The 20,845-nt window shown below is 36.8% G+C and overlaps 1 protein-coding gene across 1 annotated transcript in view; it reads right to left on the bottom strand.

The window, feature by feature from the left end:
• MYCBP2 (MYC binding protein 2) overlaps positions 1–20,845 on the bottom strand; it is a 180,510-nt gene that overhangs the window by 126,543 nt on the left and 33,122 nt on the right. The window contains exons 3-12 of the mRNA XM_065678093.1: positions 18,227–18,442; positions 13,995–14,148; positions 12,460–12,656; positions 12,006–12,248; positions 11,665–11,736; positions 8,681–8,777; positions 4,291–4,364; positions 3,053–3,191; positions 2,173–2,249; positions 462–666 (exon numbers count right to left, since the gene is read on the bottom strand). Of these exons, the coding sequence (XP_065534165.1) occupies positions 462–666; positions 2,173–2,249; positions 3,053–3,191; positions 4,291–4,364; positions 8,681–8,777; positions 11,665–11,736; positions 12,006–12,248; positions 12,460–12,656; positions 13,995–14,148; positions 18,227–18,442 (1,474 nt within the window). The remainder of the gene's footprint in view (positions 1–461; positions 667–2,172; positions 2,250–3,052; positions 3,192–4,290; positions 4,365–8,680; positions 8,778–11,664; positions 11,737–12,005; positions 12,249–12,459; positions 12,657–13,994; positions 14,149–18,226; positions 18,443–20,845) is intronic.

Below are 20,845 nucleotides of genomic sequence, written 5' to 3'. Positions count from 1 at the left end.
ATCTGTCTTCTCTAATGTCTGAAAAGTTCTGCTTGAAGACAGAAGACCATGCTTCTACAATTTCTAATCAATGTACTTCTCCATTACGGAGAGGCATTAACTGGCAAAACACACATTTCCAAAGTTCCCTAAAAGAACTGTGAAGAGGCAAAAGTTTGGCTCTTCAGTATTTCAAAGTCCCAGGCAGACAGCATGGCCTCTTGACCACACTTAGGACTGCCTTTTCTCAGGATAACTCTAAAACAGCACTCCCATCACACAATCCAAACTGTACAAAAAGTGAGATCAGCAACTCTTGCTGGGCGACATGGTGGCACTAGTAGTCAGGACCTGTGGCTCACATAAAATTCAAACCCAGTGGCATGCTTACCTGTTCTTGGAAAACGTTAAACCCTTTATTTTCAAATTAAAAGGTGGTTAATAGGCTTATCAACCATTAGTCAAGCAAGCATAATACATACTTGATTCGCCATCCTCTCCTTTACTAGCAGAACCTGTGAAGAATATGCTCCCATCTTCAGCAACAAGTAAGGCATGTGAGCCATCATGTCCAACAGAGAACTGAATGATCTTTGGAGATTTTGTGATTGGGAGTTCCACCCATTTTCCTGCTGAAGGACCACCTTGTTTGATACCAAGGCTTTGATATTTACCAGTATAATAAATCTAGAAGGAAACAGTTTATCATTTTCAGTTATGCCACCGCACTTAAAACTTGCATAATTTTTCAAGTTTCACTGTTTTTAAATCCTGTCATTTCAGTACCTCTACCCTAAACCTGTGAATTTCACCTTAATGGGGGAAACATTCTGATTAGATTCTGCTCGTTTTAAAATGTGCTTTCTACTGTGCCACAGTTAGTTTTCACATATAATTGTTTGGCTAGATGAATTAAACACAACAAAAAGAGTTGTTCAGGAGAAACTACCTAGAGAAAATTAAGCATTTAGAAAATTTCAGAAAAATGTCTGCTTTGCGCAAAACCAAAATGGTACTATGATAGTAAATTTAAAATACCAAACTGCTACAACCTTGAATATGCTTCAACACATTTTTAAAACTTATTTTCAGTAAATTCACAGTGGCCACCGAGTACATAACACAGAATAAAATATTCCACATCAACAAACAAAACTACTAATATGGACTAAAAAGTTTCCTCTAGAACCATGCTTTTCAATAGTACTATAAAATGGGTGTATTAATCTATGTGGGCACTTAAAGCCATTTTCATTGTTTTATAAAGTGTATTTCATACCTAGACACAGAACTTTAGATATCAAAACTAGGAATCTGTTAATTTTATATTGAAGAGGCATTTGTTAGTCTGAAGATCAAACTAATCTCTCTCCTCTGATGCCTGAAGAGTTCTGCTTGATCAAATGCTGTTTCACGCCATTAAATGTTATTATGAAAAAATGGCTGCATTTATTTACAAACATTTTCAGCACTCACACTGTTCTGAAAGCAGCAGAGCAAGGTCTTTATTCCAATAAAAACCCCACAAATATGAACACAGGAAAACAAAGAACTATGCCTATACAAGTTAAATAACATTATTTTCCCAAACCAAAATAGAAACACAGTAAATCATGTAAAAAGTCATAGTGACAGAAAGCAAAATTATTTTTACATTTCAATGAATATTCAAATGCTTCTGAAATACAGTCTCCACTGAGCAGAACCAACATATGAAACCGATCCAAAGAGGTTTAAAGGAATGAATTGAAAAACTCTGCATAGGGGAAGTCAATAATTCTCTGAGGTATCAGAAAAATCAGGCTGGGATTTAAACATATTACAGTGGTGAGACTTATGCAAAGTTACGAGGTAAAAAATTCTGCTAATGTACATCATTTGTAGACAAAAGGTAATTCTGCCCTTCAAATCTAAAACAAACCTCATACTGTCTCTAAGTGAGATTGGCTACAGCAATTCCTATAAACCCAAGACACAGATTTCTCAATGTTTCCAACACCATCTGTTTATGCTTTCAAATAACCATTTGTCTTTTTCCCTTTAACATGGGCTCCAAAAATGTTTTTAAATACAGTCATATAAATTCATTCTAACATACTAAAAAGGCAAGAAAGGAATTTGAGAAAATAAATTAAAAAGCATTTAAAAATACATTGATGCAATTTGTTCTTTACTACAGAACATTTTCAGTACCTTTCCACTAGCAGTTTTCATTAGAGCAAACTCTCTTCCAGCACCAAGGACAGCTGATTCCTCATCAAACCCTGTACCTGTGCAAGTAAGACTGCGTTAACTGAACAGTTTAGACAGCCACTTTCACAGACCAGTTTACAGACTTAAATCTGCCAGGAAGAATGTCTCATAATGAAGGTTCTCAGAAAGTTACAAGTGAAACAAAGTTTTGCTGCCACGATGTGGCTTACTGGGATAGACATGACAGAGTTGTTCAAAGAGGAAAAGCACTAGCATAGGAGAAACTGGTCAGACAAAAGCTCCATGTAGCCAAAGATGCATTTGTTCTGACAGTGCCAAGAACAGACAGCTAACAGAGAAAAAAAAATGCAAACAAAAAAACTCAAAGCAAAAGCCAACTGATATTTCTCCAAATTACCTTCACAGATACCAAGAATTTTGCAACTGAAATTCTGATGCAAAGAATTTTTTTCCATGTATTTAGTATTTTTCAGTGCATTTCTTTTCCATTAATACAGCCAGCAGTCCTTTCAACTTCTGTTAACTTTGACCCACAGCAAAGAGCTCTGTAGCTTAAATACATGTTATAGGAGTGCTACTATGAAGCCCAAGCTTCAAATAATATTGTATTTATTACAGAACTAGAGGAAAACACTGGAAAACCATGGATAATGCTATAGACAAAAAGGTGTTTCAGACTGGGCATATGGATTACTATGAGTCAAATAAGAGCTTTCAAAACCCTTGTACTTCTCCTCATGTTTATAACCGAGCTACACATTCTTGCACATAATAAATCCAAACAAAGGCAAGGACAGTGTTTCAGTTTTATTATTTGAATTACTAGGCTTGTTATTAACCTTCAAAGAAGTGGACTTACTGATAATGTGCAGGTCTTTCTCCAGATCAAATAAGGAGATGCCACATGCATGTAAGCATTTTCTAGCAAGCTTAAGCTGCAGTTCTTGTTGCAGTACTGGCTCAGTACTTGTTGCAAATATTCGCACTACAAAGCCATCCTGCAATAAATAAATAAATATTTTTTTAGAAATCTACTTTAGACTGTGGAATAAATGCATTAATTTACTTTACCTGGCCTAAGTACATCCATATAATACTATTTCAGACTAAGTTATTAGAGGACACATTGATAAAGTAACATTTATTATAGAGGAGAAAAGAAGAAAATGCCAAACAGGATGAGCTGAACAGACCTTAAATGTATTAAAAAATACTACAAACACTATGAAAATAGTAAATTGCTATAGAAATACTTAACTTCGAATTTTAATACAGGAATTTTGCTTTTGCAACTATTTACATCTATCTTTTAAGCTGCCTAATTCTCCCGATTCAGAACCCAAAATTCTGGCTGTGTTAAAACCCCCACAATTGTTCTGTTAGCATGAAAATGGATTGATCCTGGTCTTCTTATAGATGCATGTCCGGCATCTCTCAACAACCCTGTCTCACCCCATCCCTGTTTTACAGCTTTCTCTAAAAACAAGGACCAGTCCAGAACTAGGAACATAGTAACTGTCTGCCTGTTGGCCAAAGCTGTAGAGCCAACTAAATGTTTCTAGTAGGGGCAAAACCAGTTTTAGCTGTTCTCTGTTTTCTTCAGCAATTTTCATATAAGAAAATCTACTGGAACATAGTATCTTTCATACCTCCTGTATTAAATCTGGCTGAAATTCCCCAACAGGTACCAAAGCAATTATAGGGAATCAAGTTAAAAAATAAATAAATAAAAAAATTAAGCTCTAAGAAGCTTATCCCATAGAGACCCTGAACAATAACATGTTAAAAAAACATTATTCCACATAAGATTATTTTCCTCAGGAAGAGCAACAATTTTTTTCCTGAAAACTTATCTGAAAAATACCTGAAAAATCTATCAAAAATCAAAACTGTGTGGATAGGTACTAAACTACCACTCCTTTACGCACAAATGTGGCAGTATTTTCTCACTAGTTATCTAGCTAGCTATCTCTAGCTGCATGGATTTCAGTGTTAATGAAAAAGCCAAACAGGAAGGAAAAAGGAAGCTGTAAGTATTGTAAAATAAAACAATTCAGTTCAGTTCAAAGTAGTTTACCCAATACATGTAAGACTTACATCTCTAGATGCTGCTATTTGATTAATGTATTCTCCATCAGTGAAAAGGATATTCTGCCCTTCAGTATGACAATCTGTAAGAGAAAGATGTAGACTGCAGTTTATATCAACATAATACAGACACTGTTCTCTGCTTCTGTCTAATTTATTCTCATTATAGTGAGACTATGAGAGTTCTAGTTTGTCTGACGAGAGATCTTACTGTTCTGATAACATGCTATTTTATGCTAGGATCTCCTCTCTCATCAAAAGCATAATACTCCTTTGTCCCCCATAAAAGTTATTAAAGCACTCTCCACTGTATAAAACTTAAGAGCTTACCGCACAATTTAACTGCAAAAGCATTTAGTGAGGGCTATTCTAAACTATAACAACTGAATTCTAATTTTCTGAGAGTGTTAGTCTTTATCCTACCCCAAAGACTTTTTCTTTTAATAAACCCATTCTGTAAAGATTTCTCAGTCTGTCGTATAACCCTACAGAAGTAAATGAAACAGAACCAAACTTTTCATTATTCATTTTTCCAGTGTCTATAAGTTTCACCAAACTACAAAACTAGGAAGGCTGAAAAACTATACAGCATATATTTGAATATACCGCACCTCTACTGAAAACAGGTCAGCTACTTCTAAGAAAAACAGGTAAGGAAAGAATTCTGGAATTCTGCCCATATTTTGGGGGGAGTGGGGTGGTGAGGAGGGGGGAGTGACCACTTTCTCTACAAGTCTGAAACTATGACCCTACACCATCCATTCTTTCCTACACCATCCATTCTTTCCTTCCTGCTCTGCTGGCAAAACTACTTACATAGTATTATATTGCTTGTAAGGCGCTCGTTTCGCTGATTACACACAGGAAGGAGATCTCTACTACAGGACACCTATTCCACACTCTTAAGTATCTGCTTCATAACCCGAACAAATATCCAGCATCAGTCATTTTATCTAACAAATTTAATGCTAAATGAAGCACATACAATATCTTTCCGGCATACTCAGCAAGTTTGCTAGTTTTTCTAGCTAGCTGGAATGTTCTAATAAAAATAATACAGTTGGAAAACCCCACAGGATTCACAAACCCATAAACATGCTTACATTTTCCTGCTATACTGCCCAGTCTAATACAGTATCTTACCAGAAATAGAATATGCATTAGATGGCCTTCTCTAATTCTCACATCTTGAAGAAACAGACCTAAAGTAGTCAACTTCCCTCTTACAGCACACACAGGTACGAATCACAAAGGGAGTAAGCAGCAAACAGGATGGAGAATGGCAGATACACTGAAGTTTGAAATATTGCTGCCACAGAAACCATCTCTGATAATCTCTGTCCAAAGTCAGTTCATGTTACTAATTCTCTATGCTGTAAAGTGGTACTAGTGATAAAACAAAAGAGCTGTCTATAACTTGAAGACAAGTTACAAAAAGAATTTAGATGACATTTCTGAAAGGTTATAGAAAATTGCTAAGCTTTAAGAACCCTTTAATGGCTGAAAATTAAATGCTCACACAACAGTCAAGGAAAAAGGATATTTTGGCCACCGGTGGATCCATATTACACTGTTGGCCGATCTCGAGACATTTCAAGAAGAGGCAAGGCTCACAGTAAACGGTTTTGGGTGTTGTTTAGATGTTTTGTAGAGGTGTTCATATAGAAAATCTGAACAGGGATGTTTTTGAAGTGTGGGTGTTTTTGTTTGATTTGGGGGGTTTAATGTATATGCTCTTCTGAATCATTCCTAAAAATTAGCACTTAATAAGATAACATCCAGGCCCAGCATTAATTATCAAATTAATGAGGAGAGCAGAAAATGGAAGGCAAGTGAAATATCTGCAAAAAGTAGAATATTATAGTGTCTCAGCTAGCAAGGTGCTCTTACTGTAGTTTTATTCAATCTGACTTTTGAAATTAGTCTGGGGACAAAGCTATCCAAGATTACTGTATGAAGATTACTGCAACAAAAAAGGGCTTCTGTTTTACTTAAAGGACATTAACTATAGACATCTGTTAATCACAAGCCTCCTTAGAGGCTTCAAGAGAAGATGACTGTCAAGCACCACCTTTGTATTTACATATTTATGCACAGGGTGGTGAGACACTGGAACAGGTCGCTCAGAGCAGTGGATACCCCACATCCCTGGAGGTGTTCTAGGTCAGGCTGAATGGGGCTTTGAGCAATCTGGTCTAGCTGTCCCTGCCCATGGCAGGCGGTTGGAACTAAATATCTTTAAGGTCCCTTCCAACACAAAACATCCTGTGAATCTATGACAGATCATCTTGGGCCTGCTAGTAAGTACTCTTGAGCTCATCTAGGCTAAACTAAGCAGTACTTTTCAGAAGAAGTGACTAGGCCTGAGCACCAACATACTCGTGCAATTTCAAAGAACAATGAAACCACATAACATGTAACTTCCACATAACATGTAACTTCAACTTCTTCAGCTGAGCATAGCAACCTTTCTAAGCATTACAGTTAAAGACATATTCAAGATGAAAATCTCCTCTGTAAATTCAGATTCAATCACCTAGAAAATCTCATAGAACTCAGGGATTCCTTTATGGTATTTGCACTGGAAAGACAGATCCACAGCTCAAGGACAGTGTATGAAGCTTGGCAAAAGCATTAGATACAAGAATGCTGACACACAGTCTGGTAGCTCCAGACACCCTGTCAGATTTGCTAGATTATCTATCATAGCAGAAATACTGCCTTTTGAAACAGAAGTTTATAGTTTCAAGAAGCTGATGGTTCATACTGAGAAAGGAAATATAACATTTCCATAGCTGACTCAGTTTTCTAAGGTCACGTGACTTCTAGCTAGGATCAATTCCTAACCATATCTCCTATGCATACCTGCATGAATAAATATGAATACCTTATTTAAATGCACTACCACCAACCCAGGCATTTGAAACAGATTAACTTCAGATACAGCCATGTCTGAGTACCTTACCAAGTAGGAGCCGTATCAGTGTTCAGCTGTTGGCGAGGTTACTGCTCTCTACTTCTATCTGGTGTGGTTTTTCAGCACTACAACGTGTGAGTTATTAGCAGCCACTACTACTTAGAGTTATGTACCTACTTAGGTTTCCTCAAGATAGATACCTCCCATTCCCCTTCATTCCTTCTAGCAGGAAATGGAAAAAACCAGAAGTGGACCCCTTTCAATTTGTCCTAGACAAAAGAACAAGACCATCTCTGCTCACAGTAACACTGAGAGAAGTGCAGAAAGTAAAACAGCAAGTTCAAGGGCTGAAATACAAAGGACAGTCATGAAAACATCTAGCATCCACTTCAACACAATCAGAAACCATGCAAAATGCAACTGTGTGAAATACTTTGAGGGATTTATGGATGGGTATTCCCGCAGTTACAGAATTTCCTTTTGCACTGAAAGATTAATACATTTTTGTTTAGCAGGCATGCTCTTGTTTAATTTGTGACTTTTTACAGTATAAACACAATACAGTCTGTCTTGCAGAATGACACTTGTCACTGAGATTTGCAAAAGAAAGCTAGCAGTTCAGAGGTGTAGACTTAAAATGAGCTCAAGTGCCTCTCAAGACTTGCACGAATAGAAATGGTTTGTTTACCAGTGGTAACATAATTGAGAACCTCAAAGGACCGCTATTTGTTGAAGAAGCTACCTTGAGGTGAAGAAAGTAGAAAAACAATTCTACAAAGCAATTCGAAAATTACTGTTTGTGTTAGAAATACAGAAAGCCTGTTGATTTTTCCCGAGGTTTCAATCAGTGCCTTTTATTCATGTCAGGATGCAACACAAAATCTTTCTTCTGACATATAGAATAAGGCTGTAGTTGTTCAATCAGAAGATATTCTTATGCCTTTCTACACCCCAAACAAAAAGCCCAAACAAAACTAAAAAAAAAATAATAAAAAAAAATCCAAAACAGATAAACTAAAATCCACAATTTAAACATCAGGAGCACAGTTCCTCAGTGTTCATTAGCCTCCTTTGGTTCTTGAATACATTTCTACCTATCTTAAAAAACAAATGGGTTTGGGCATAGTTTACTGCCTAGATGTAAGAGCTACTGGAAACAAGGTCACATCTGAGGCAAATGCTCAAAGTTTAAACAAGGGGTGAAACAAAAATTCTTTAAGAAAGGATTTAAGCTCTTGGAGTCTTTAAATTAAAATGACCATACATTCTAAAACGTTGCAGTATTCTTGCAGCAGTCAGAGTAAGATGGAAGACCTCTGAAGGAAATACTACAGTTGGTCTAGCGCAGCAAACCAAAGTCATAAAAAAGCAATCTCTTCATAATCTCAAAATCTGTCTGTTTCTCTTCTGCTTACCTGAAGATACATTGCATGTAAACATGCTATGCTATATAACCATCTTGTCATAGCTGGAGGTTCTTACCTGGCAAAGCAACTGTACCGTCTTGTTCCAAGGTTTCAGGGTTTATTCTTATGGCTGTCATACTGTGACTATTCGCATCTCTATATAATAAATAACCCTGGTAAGAGTAACAATACATATATATTGTTATGGAAATATTCTTAATTACATTAAAGGGTATCGTCAAGAGTGAAAAAAAATGCAATCATCTCAGGTATTTTTTAAAAATTTTGGAAACCTTTTAGCTTTACATTAAAATTACTTAATTTTATCAACTTTTTTCCACTAATCAAATTCTACAGTAAAAAATGGAAATTTGACCTTCTTCCTCCACCATTTTTACATGCTGTAGATCAGCATACTAAAGATCATATACAGCTTTTGAAGCCATACATAGTAATGATGTTCTTCATATGTGCATACGATTACAGTTCAGATCCACAGTCACAGTAAAAACCAGTGCTCCTGTTCCCACTTTCCACATCAACAGAAGATTCACAGGAATTGCAGGAAGGAGATACATACATTACCCTATATAGAAAGGTGATCATTAATAAAAACATGCATTAAAAACTAGAGAATTTTTCAAAAACCTTGATTAACTACTTTGACCCCCACGCTAACAAGATTCCATGTATTTATTCTCTGAGCTCTTCAAAGAAATGCCCACAAAGTATATGGTGATTTTGGTGACAGCAGCCATGACACAAGGTTACATACAACGAGCTACATACACTGCTCACCTCCTAGCTCTTAGCCAGACCTAAGGGAACAGACATATTCAGGACTACTAAGTTTCTCTTTCTGGTTCTCCATGGGCAGAATACCTTCATTTCCCCAAAACTACCTATTCTGGTCAGCAGTCTATGTCAGGAAGCTGCTTTGGTATAGCAAAATAGTATCCTCTCTCTATTCATTTGTGCATGTGTTTGTAAGGTTTGATTCAGTCACCAGTTTAGAAGGCTTCTCAGTATAAAGATTTGCCTACCTAAAACTCACATTTGATGTTTATTGTTTATACCTATAATTTTGAGTGCATGTTTAAAAAAAAATACAGTCAAGTGAGGTTTTCTTAGCTCAAACAAGATTGGTTCCATAAGCCCCCATGTGCGTATAACGTGCACAGATCCGTAAGAGAGGCAATATGGCAACTTTCCTCTCTTATCTTTTTTGATGCTACAATGCTTGTGGACCCTTCAAAGATTTTGAGGGAGCAGGGCAGGAACACATTTGGGGAATTTACACTTAGAAAGCACTTCGGCTATAAAAGCAGCTACGGAAGAAGACTACTTAAGGGCTCTTATAAACACACTCATTCAAGGTGACTGAGGCCCAAAAAAAACCAACCTGAAGGAGTGCTGCAGAGGCCAGTATGAAAAATGACTAAGTAATGATCCTGACAACAGCAGTGTCATAACAGGAGATACAACAATGGCTTGCACTTGCTCTAAAAGCACAGCTGACCTCAGGTGGGGCTTCCACACATACAAGAATGGATGCATTTCACAGGGAGGTCATTAAGGCTTAACCTCAGAATACCTTCATCTGTCAAACCTAATTAAAATCATCAACAGAAAAATCCAACCAACCCTTTTACTTCCATCTAAATTACTTGAAATTTCATGAATAAATCAATCTGTGTGAAATTTGAAAAATCAAACCCACGCAAACTAGGAAAAATAAGTAAAGAGCATTAGACGAGAAAAAGTTGCAGTCTAAAATAACTGATACGACGAAGTTAGAAAAATCATTTGAATTTGAGCTCACTTAACCAAGCACCTGAAGTGAAATGAGACTGAAGGCACACCTTAACCTCTTTTATGAACACATACTTAGCAATAAGTGCAATTTACACATCCTCCCATAAATACAGCCCTAGAGTGGCATTCTTCCAATTAACAGCGTCTTTGGGTACAGTCACTAGGACTGCATGCACCTGTACAAGCACTCAGAGAAGACTATCAAATACATTTATAGCTATGTACAAAATGTCCAAATGTGCAACTCTATATAGTGAAAAGTGTATGGATACCATTATTTTCCAAACTGATAAAATGGGCTCCTGAATGAAGGCATCTGAACACTTGTATTGTGCCAATATTCCTTTTGGTGACCTGTTTTGATACTAAACAAAACCCAATTTTGTGTGTGTATGCATATATACGAGACAATTCCACAATAGAATACATATTTGTACTGAACAATTTTACTTCAAAAACATGGCAAGGAGTGCACTTAATTTCACAAGGGAACAATGAGATCACTCATAAAAATTACTTAGTAGTTATAAGATAAATACATTATATTCTGAAATTTAATTTGTGTTTTGTTGTGGGGGTTGTTTTTGTCTCTTTTCGGGTTTGTTGTGTGTTTTCTTTGAAAGTGAGAAAGAGAATACACAGTGGTAGTAACAGGATTCTAAACACCCCACAACTTTTATAAAGAATGGCAAAGGTATGAAAAAAGGTGGTCGATATTCCAGAAACTAACTCTAAGAAAACAAAATATCCAAATATAGTTAACTCTGCAGTAGTAACACAATTATCTCTACTTATGGCTTACACACCCTCAATCCTCCCCCAACCAAAACAGCACTTCCTTATTTTACTGCAAATGTTTAAAAGTCAATTTATTTTCATAAATAAATATTTCAAGTATTTTTACACTATTTTTTTGCAAAAGCATATTTTTACATCCACTAACTTCTTCAAGAAGCATGCATCAACTGACTGTACAAATCACAAATTTACATGTTCAACCATCATATTGTGAGAAAGCCTAGAGTGACAACACCACTGAAACTTTTCATTACACGTTTCTACATGTCAGCTCCATCAGATGTTCCTCATCTTCCACAATTTAAAAGTCAGTACCAAAAACCTGATTTTCACAACTGAAGTCAAAACAACAATACATTATCCATGTAAGCTTACTCTAAGCCAAGGTCTACCTGAATTACTCATGAGGGATGGGGGGTGAGGTGCATGTTTTACTTATTCACCTACCTGAGCATAGCCTAACCAAGACTTTTTTTCCTTTCTATTTTTGATGCGGGATGTAGAACTGTATATATGGCCCTGGAAAGCAAACAAATCCAATCATTTAATAAATATCAGAGTGACAATTTTACAAATAATCATTTAGTGTCTAACAATGTCTTGAACCATATTGACAAGCAAAAATTTTAAGAAAATACCGTAAAATTCTCATAGAAATCATCAGAAAAATTTAGACAAACTGCAGAAGAACTGATCATTAGTAAGCTCAAAGATTCTTAATGGAAACAGGACATCATAAAAGTTATTATTTTAACTGCCATTCATCAGGCAAGAAGAAATCACATTACCCTCACTGTCCCGCTATATCCAGAACCGATTTTGTAAAGTCCATCTTTACACAAGAGATAGAGGAAAAAGCCATCACTCTGAAGTAGGCACTGGTCATCATCATCTACAGATATTTCTTTCAATGGCCATTTGTGCATCAAGGCTGCCTTCTTTATCCCATTACTGAACCAGTCCTGGATTTGGATTTTGCCCACCAGAACTGCCTGTACACTCCGTTGAAGAGAGTTTAAAATGGTTGGCACCTAAATGGTAAAATAAACAGTAAAAAACACAACTGTTTTTCAAATGTTCCATTTTCTGTTCTATCTCTAATTCAAGAAAGAAAAACCTACTCTTATTGCAAAACACAAGAGGGTAAAAAAATTAACTGAATTTACACAATAGATCTTCTCAGAACTAATGTACACATCATTTACATAAACCCCCAGATACAGAGAAGTTTTACTGTAAGACCTGAATCGTCTGACAAGCATGGCTGCCATTATTCGTGAGGATAGCAGAGATTGCTTGCAACGTCCTTCCTGTCTCTCCCCATGCAGCTACCAAACTGAAGAGGCAAGCACAGGAAAGTGCTGTCAAGGACTGTCCTGTACTGTCATTCATTCCTGTGCTACGGACAGTTATCTCCAGAAGAAGCTGGAACAGGGATTCTGCAGATAAAACACAGTAATTACACAGACAAGTCACAAAATCACACAAAGCAATTTGCCAGTCGATGTGAAATTAAAACTTACTTACAAAAAATACATCTTTCCTCAGCCTAGAAAAGAAAGCATGCCACTTAAATATGCCTAAAACATCCTGAACTTTTCATTGTTTTTCCACCAGAAAATGTTGAGTCTTGATTATCACAACAGCCAGAGAAGAAAACCAAAGTCCTTCTATTACAGGGGAACACATAAAAAATGGTCCAGAGTTATTTTAACTGCCTATTCAGTCTACCTCATCACTAAGATGACATGTAGGTCTTTATGACCACGATCCATGTTGAAGCACATCCCATTTCTCAGAAGCAAGCATTTCAAATCAAAGCTTGAAAATTATTCTGATTGTGTGCCTCTTTTCAAGCACTGTGTAGTGACTGAACATCTGTAACAATCAAGGTGTGAACTGAAATCCACCGCAATTTTTTTGATTGTATACACAAATAATCACTAAGGCAGCAATCAAAACAAAGCCTTCTTTGTAGCTTTTTAATACTCTACATCAATACAAAATAAAAGCCTCCTGGAGCAAACTACTGTCCTGTTTGGAAATGGCATACTGTTGACCCATAATATACGAAAACATACATAAAAACTCTGAAGATGTATTTTATTTTTTATTTCACTTTCAAACAAAAGATGCTACAGCCTAGCCTTCCTCACAGTTCTATAAACCAGTAAAAACTATGAATTAATGACAGGTAATTAGATTTTAACTTAGATGACATAATTATACACTCAAAGCCGTCAGAAGTTCAATTTTTATTTTCAGTATCATTAAAAACAAAATTAAATTCTCAGGGAAGCTTTTGGACGACCAGAGGAAACAACAAGAATTCTGACACTTTTCTTAATAGCTTTACATAAATTGCAACATTAAATAGCTAAGCTATACATTACAACAGCAGATGGTAAGTTCACTGTAGAACTATCTTCTTTCCAGTAAGACAAAGTATTTTATACCTTCAGTAAGACAAATGAATTTGTAAGGCTGTACGGTTTACTATGTTTCACTGAAATGTCCCATTACACAGCAACAAAATCCTTCATATATATATATACACACACATACCCCTTTACATCCCAAGATTACTGCTCTATAAAAAATTAATGCTGAGAAAGTACTGGTTACACCATAAGGAGTTTACACTCCAGAATAAAGTCAGTCAGTTGAGAACAACCACATTACTATCTCACAAAAATACCTGCAAGAAAACATTTTATTCTGTCCAACACAGTAACAGATACGTATTAATACAAATACAGTAATAGATGAGACATTACCTAGGACTTCAGGAGGTTCTGACTGCAGGCCTTCTGGTTGCTGGCCCTGAAGCACATTAAGTAGGGCTTGTAGGCTCCTGAGACACAAGGATGGATGAGAAAATCTTGTCTCCTTTATTAGTTCAAAGACTTCACATAATCCAACTTCAATGATCTAAGGAAGAACAGATATTTCAAAATAACTGTTAGTATTTTTGCATCTTCACCAATAAGGGTATATCCCAATGTTCATAGAACAAGATAGTTATTTGAATAACGAAAATGTAACACAGAATACAAAGGCATTAAATACAAAATACAAAAGAATTAAAATCAAGAACCCACCTACACAACTGTACTAGCAAATACTAGAAGTAATCTCATTATATGAAAATGCTTATCTAAGCAGAGTAATAGTTCCCTGAAAAACTTATATTTTTTTTTTATAATGTAAGACAAACTGTGCCTCTGAGGCCTTCTAATTTCTATGCAGTTTGCACTTTGACAGACCTTTTTCCTTGCTCATTAATGAGAACCAGAAAGCTAGAACTGGCTTGCAGCCTGAATTCCCAAATTGAGTAATGATGCATTTGACAGCTGATACTGGCAGAACTTTCCTCTTCAAAGCTTCTGAGATTACTTTTTGTCATAAAAACGAGGATTAATTGCTCGTCACTGGACATGCATTATGCCAACAGATACAACATCTGTAAAAGCACTGTTACAGCCACTCCTGATTTTCCCTTTTAGAATTCCTGAATATTCTGAGATTACAATTATTCTTCTCTCCACTGAATATTTCCTTTCACTTCCTTTTCAAAGTATGTAGCAACGATGCAGGTGAAAGAAGGTGGTTAACTAGTTAAAAATAAGCAACCTTCCTGGGTTCAGCAGCAGCAGTCATTTTTCTCCTTCAGGAGGAAGCAGAGACAGGACACCTGACCCACACTAGCCAAAGAGGTATTCCATACCACAGCACGTCATGCCAACTATATAAACTGGGGGCAGTTACCCGGAAGGGCTAGATCACTGCTCAGGTCGGGCTGGGTATTGGTCAGTGGGTGGTGAATGGTTGTATTCTCTTCCCTTGTTATTTTCCTTATCATTATTATTATTGGTGGTAGCAGTAGTGGTTTCTGTTATACCTTAGTTACTGGACTGTTCCTGTCTCAACCTGTGGGAGTTACATTCTTTCGATTCTCCTCCCCATCCCTCTGGGAGCAGGGGGAGATAGAAGGGGAAGAGTGAGCTGTGTGGTTCTGAGTTACCGTCTGGGTTTAAACCATGACACAACTGTGCCTTCAAAACTTCACCATGCGCTTCTGTCAGGACCAGAGCCCCAGTGCTTAGAGTGTTTAATGAAGGCTCACCCCTGACTAAAATCTAAGAAAAAACATGACTGAAACATGAAAATAAGTTAACGGAACTGCCACTCACACTTAAATATATTCTGATGGGCAATAGTAAGTTCTACTGGATACCTCATAAATGCCTTTTCTGTCATTCAATTTATTTTTATTCCTGTCTTCCTCAACTTATTTTACCACCTGTTTGATTTCTGGAGGAAGAACAGAAACATAATCAAATCAAGTCTTCAGAGTGCAACGGCAATTTTCCTGCAAATTACACCTTTCATTTCATATCTTCAGTGCAGTGGAAGAAAACACATGCATAGGATCTACAGGGGTAAATATATCAACAAAATAACAGCATGGATGGTTTTTCCAGGATCCAAAACTCAGTTATCATCTTTTTATTTCTTTTTATAAAAGCAAACAGTGATAGGACAAGGGGGAATGGCTTTGAACTGAAAGAGGGTGATATAGACTAGATACTTGGAAGCAATTCTTCACTTTGATGGTGGTGAGGCACTGGAACAGGTTGCCCAAAGAAGCTGTGGCTGCCCCATCACTGGAAGTGTTCAAGGCCAATCTGGACAGGGCTTTAAGCAACCTGGTCTAATGGAAGGTGTCCCTGCCCATGGCAGGGGGCTTGGAGTTAGGTGATCCTTAATGTCCCTTCCAACCTAAACCCTTCTATGCTGATTTTGTAGGGCTAAAGAATAAAATGCACTGTAGTATATAAAATGCACTGTAGTAGGCTAAAGAATAAAATGCAACTGAGTAGTTTATTGTATTCTTCCCGATCTTCAGACTGAAAACCTTACCTAGCAGCTGACAGAGGCAGCTGGAGAAAGCAGAGAATCTAACAAATAGAAATTATAATTTTATGAACTTCCACTACAGTAGGAAATCAACAATGGATGGTTCTGCTGGGATTTTGCCTGATCTGCACAGGTTTTGTGTTGTTTCGTTTTTTTTATCAGTATCTGGTATCAACAGACTGGGTAAACTTCTTAAAACAGGTCTTTTAACCTTAATATACATATATGTATATTATAAATATAGACACACATATATATAATGTCTCAACTCCTCCAAACTGTCCACTGAAGGACAGAACAAGAAAAGTTCTTTTCAAGACATCTTAAGCTTGTGCTTGCTGCTGACAGGTCTGAGCCAAAACAAGTACTGCTGCAGCCATAGTCTCTGTGTCAGAACCTGCTAGCTCTTACTGATGCTCTCCATGCAGCCATCCTCCCATTCCCTTTGCAATATCTTTGGGACTTCAGATCAAAAGTGTAAACCCACCTTATGAAAGGTACACAAAATTCTAGCCTGGACATAGACATTACAAGACAAAAGAAAGTTTCCTACCTAGAGTTTCCCTACCATTTTTTCTAAGCCACCATCTTTTTAAACCTGCACCACTTTTCTGGCTTATCCTTCTGATAAGCTCTCTAACACCTTTAAACAATATCAGTGTTTTAGTTTTCACATGCAAGTGTTCTGTCTGTACCCCTGATAAATCTCATCCTTCCTGGAACCTCTTTAACTTCAAAATCTCTTTAAGACTCCATTGAATTCTTTATGAATGCTAATAGCTACATTGCCTTTTATTTATATTTCAAATGACACATCTACAATCACTTGCTAATTCACTTAACACAATCCACAAAGAGTCAAATGCAGTTCCATAAACAAGGGGAATGGCTCTAGACTGCAAGGGGAGAGACAGGAAGGTGAGGCACTGGCACAGGTTGCCCAGAGAAGCTGTGGCTGCCCCATCCCTGGAAGTCTTCAAAGGCCAGGCTGGACAGGGCTTTGAGTAACCTTGTCCAGTGGAAGGTGTCCCTGCCCATGGCAGGGAGGGTTGGAACCAGGTGATCCTTAATGTCCCTTCCAACCCAAACCAGTCTATTTACTCTGTGATTTATCAACCATGAAATTTCAGTTATCAAACTGCAGTTACATGACTTTGTTTTATTCCTTTTCAATTCTCCACAGCTATATTTGGGTGCAAACTCTGACCTTCAGATAATGATACCTAAACACAAGCACCTATAAAATTCTTATTTTCTAAGCAACTAGAATATTCTACATAATCACTGCTACAAGAACCTTTTTAATTCAGTGTCTGGTTTAGAGCAAAAAGTTAATATGAATGCGCTTTTTAGACTCAGAACAACAAAAGGAAGCAGGATTCATAGCATCAATAAGCTAACAATAATCAAAACCACATGCACAGAAGTTACATAGTACAAAATCAGTGAATCAGCAAATTAAAAAAAAAAATAAAAAAATCAGTAACTCCTATATAAATTATAAGCACTGAAGTAGTGAACAGTAAAAAACCTACCCTTTTAAACTGTAATGTCCAAATTCTTAATGTGCATTACTATAGTGCCAAAAGGCATTAGAGCCAAAACGGGATGATCAAAAAAACTAAGGTAGTAAGAATAATAGGCAATTACTGCAATTACACATATACCTAGCAAATCATCTTAGAAAACACTCCGCCAGTTGAATTCTAATAGCAGAAAGATTTATTCTTTTATAGGGTAAAGCAAAAGAAAGCAGCTTTTATCACTACATGTAGTAGCCTCTCACAGGTAAGAGCGGCCTTATTTACATCTTTTGTAGACCTTTGAGGCTGTCGGTTATTTTCTACCACCAGTAAAGCAGTACATGCTTAATGTTTACCTGACATTTAACTGATTTAAAATTAATTACTGGGATATAGAGATCTTCCTAATTCAACAAATCAGACGATTCTGGACTAGACTGACTACAAATAAACTATAGCTATTTTCTGAGCAGCTGGCTTGTAATGCTGTTCTTTATTCCCCACAAAGAACATACCAACACTAGACAAAATGCATGGCACACTTTAAACTATATCTAATTACTTGCCTTTGGGAGTTTAATAGGTGGCTCTTTGGATTCCTCTTCTTCATCACTGTCCGAATCCCCACTCTGTACACTGTTCTTTGAAGCCAGAGATACAGATGCTTCCTTTTTTTGCCACTCCAACACACAATGGCGGACATTGCAGTAAACATTAAAAGCTGACGGGTTGCTGTGTAATTTGATATCTGGTATGGTTATGGTACTCTCTAGGTTTTCAGTCTGAAAAACAAGATTAGTTTTATTAGAAGTTTCATGCTTTGCTAAATGTAAGTAATCTCAACAGTCTGAAATTTTGGCCAACCAAACAATTCTCAAGCTGGAGACTAAACTTTCCTGTTGAAGTACCAATTATATTTCAGGGAAGAAAGAAAGGAGGAAGATGAAGATATTTAGCTATATTCCATCTGGCTTTAGTCTCTGCCTCTCACAACTTGTTGAGGATACTGGGATGGAAAACGAAAGCAGCTCAGGCTGTGGAATGGTCCAAACCTCTGCCACAGTAAAAAGCCTATTCTCTTTTTAACAGGCTCATTTGTCAGGTTTTTTTTTAATTATTACTGGATTTTAAAAGCATTATTCTACTTGTTCATTTTAACCCCATATTAAATAATAATAAAATATAAGCTAAATGTAGATTAGAAATTAAAAATACCATCACTTGTTTTGTCATTAAATGAAAACAGATGGCAAGATAAAAAACTCCCCTGGCAGGACGCTGTGGATAACAATTTTGTGACTAATAAATACCTAGTGGACAAACTACTGAATACAAAAATCTATCAAGGCCTATGGCATAACAGGACACCATCCTGTTCTCACAAGCCCCGAGCTGCAAAGAGTTGGGAAATTGTTCTGAGAAACTACCACTACACATGCCCTTACCCTACCACTACCCTGCCCCTACTGCCCTCCGTATCTACTAGTGGTACACTACTCTCAGCCACTGCCAAGACAAAGAGCCTCCACGAAGCTGTCATTAGACTTGGAAAATTATTAGGAAAAAAAAAATAATTCTAAAAACATCTTTTAAACTCTGACCTCTACTCTTTCTGCTACAGTAAGATGCGACAAGAAATGGCAGACTTAAAAAACAACCAAAATGTAACAACAACAAAAAATCCCCAGGCAGAGTTATACTTTCTTTTCAACCGTGCATTACCAAATACTAGGCTGGTTTGAACACAGGTTTTGAAAACCTGAACTTCAGGCATATAGGAGGAAGCAATTCCCTGTAATACCTCGATGTAGACAGAAGGCACAAAAACTACCTAAGGAGAGAAGGCCTAAGTTAAGGGTGAAGGATAAAACTACTTCAATATGCAAGGAAAAATTTGGAGGGTGAAGGATAAGTTTGCCTCAACATGCAAGGAAAAATTTGGAGACACATTAGGCCAGACTGAGTCAAGGTCATGACTACCATCGCAAGGCTATTTTGGTTTGTTTCTTGTATTGGGGGACAGTAAGGGTGGAGGCTTCTCGTCTGTTCTTTTTAACAGGTACTGTGAATGACAACCTTCATTTGGCAGGAAAGTACCCAACAAACTGTATTACAGTGATTTGGAACTGATCAGTGTGGAAATACACATCTATGATAACAGTGATAGGAAAGAGACCCATGAAGTGGATAATGTTTTAATGGGGTGGTTTATTCTGCAATACAGTAGTCACACTTTGTATATCAAAACACAGCAATAGTTCACAACACGTTTTTATCTGTGGTTATTATTACCAGAAATAACACTGGCTTCTAAGTTAGATCATTTAACACCACATTTTACAAAACTTAAAAAAAAATATTCAAAATAGCTTCAAAATATTTCAGTTTACACGCTTCATTTTATTTTTGACTATATTATTATTCTAACTGTACTGGCACATATTTGCCTATCTTTCCTTTCCACTATTACTACAAAATTATTGCAAGCTAAAACATCAAGAAGCAATGACTTACTTTATACCCTATTTTATACAACACAGACAATGTGTTAATTTTTTACCCATGTCAGGGTTAGCAGTAAGCACAAAACAATAAAGATGGGAGTGGGGGAAGGAGAGGAGAAAAAAAGCAAGCTGGAAAAGGGTCCCTACAAACTTATTGGAAGTGTGGGGGCTTTCTCGCTTCTTTTGTTAGCACAATGTAACTTCTGCCATTAGGGCTTGAAAGACCACGTAAGTTTGGTCCTTGTTAAGCATCAGTGTTTTTGAAATAATAAAGCTGATGTTAAAACCCCGAAAGAACTCAAACTTCACATTATTCCAGTATCAAAATGCATCAGAATAGATTTGGACTGATACCAACGATAATGAGCTACTACATACTTTAAAATATGCTCAGCACCAGAAAACTAAACAGCTGTAACATATGACACCTCTGTATGTCAAATATCCATACACATACTCCAAGAGTTTTTGCAGCTGCTGCTAAGGCAAACACACAAGGTAAGTTTTCAGCTTTAAAACTAACAAACACAGCTGAACTCAGGCAGGTTAAAAAAAGAAGAAAATTTAGTGAGTTTCCTATGCATTTCCTAGTTTACTGACAGTTACAGGAAAAGTATCTGGAATCTCTGAAACACCTCTGTCTGAAGTTCACTTATCTAATTAGTATCAGATACTGCAAAT

Source organism: Lathamus discolor, chromosome 4 (genome assembly GCF_037157495.1).
Source record: "Lathamus discolor isolate bLatDis1 chromosome 4, bLatDis1.hap1, whole genome shotgun sequence".
Taxonomy (NCBI): domain Eukaryota; kingdom Metazoa; phylum Chordata; class Aves; order Psittaciformes; family Psittacidae; genus Lathamus; species Lathamus discolor.
Note: the sequence above shows the minus strand (reverse complement) of the source record. Positions and strands in the feature narration are given on the sequence as shown.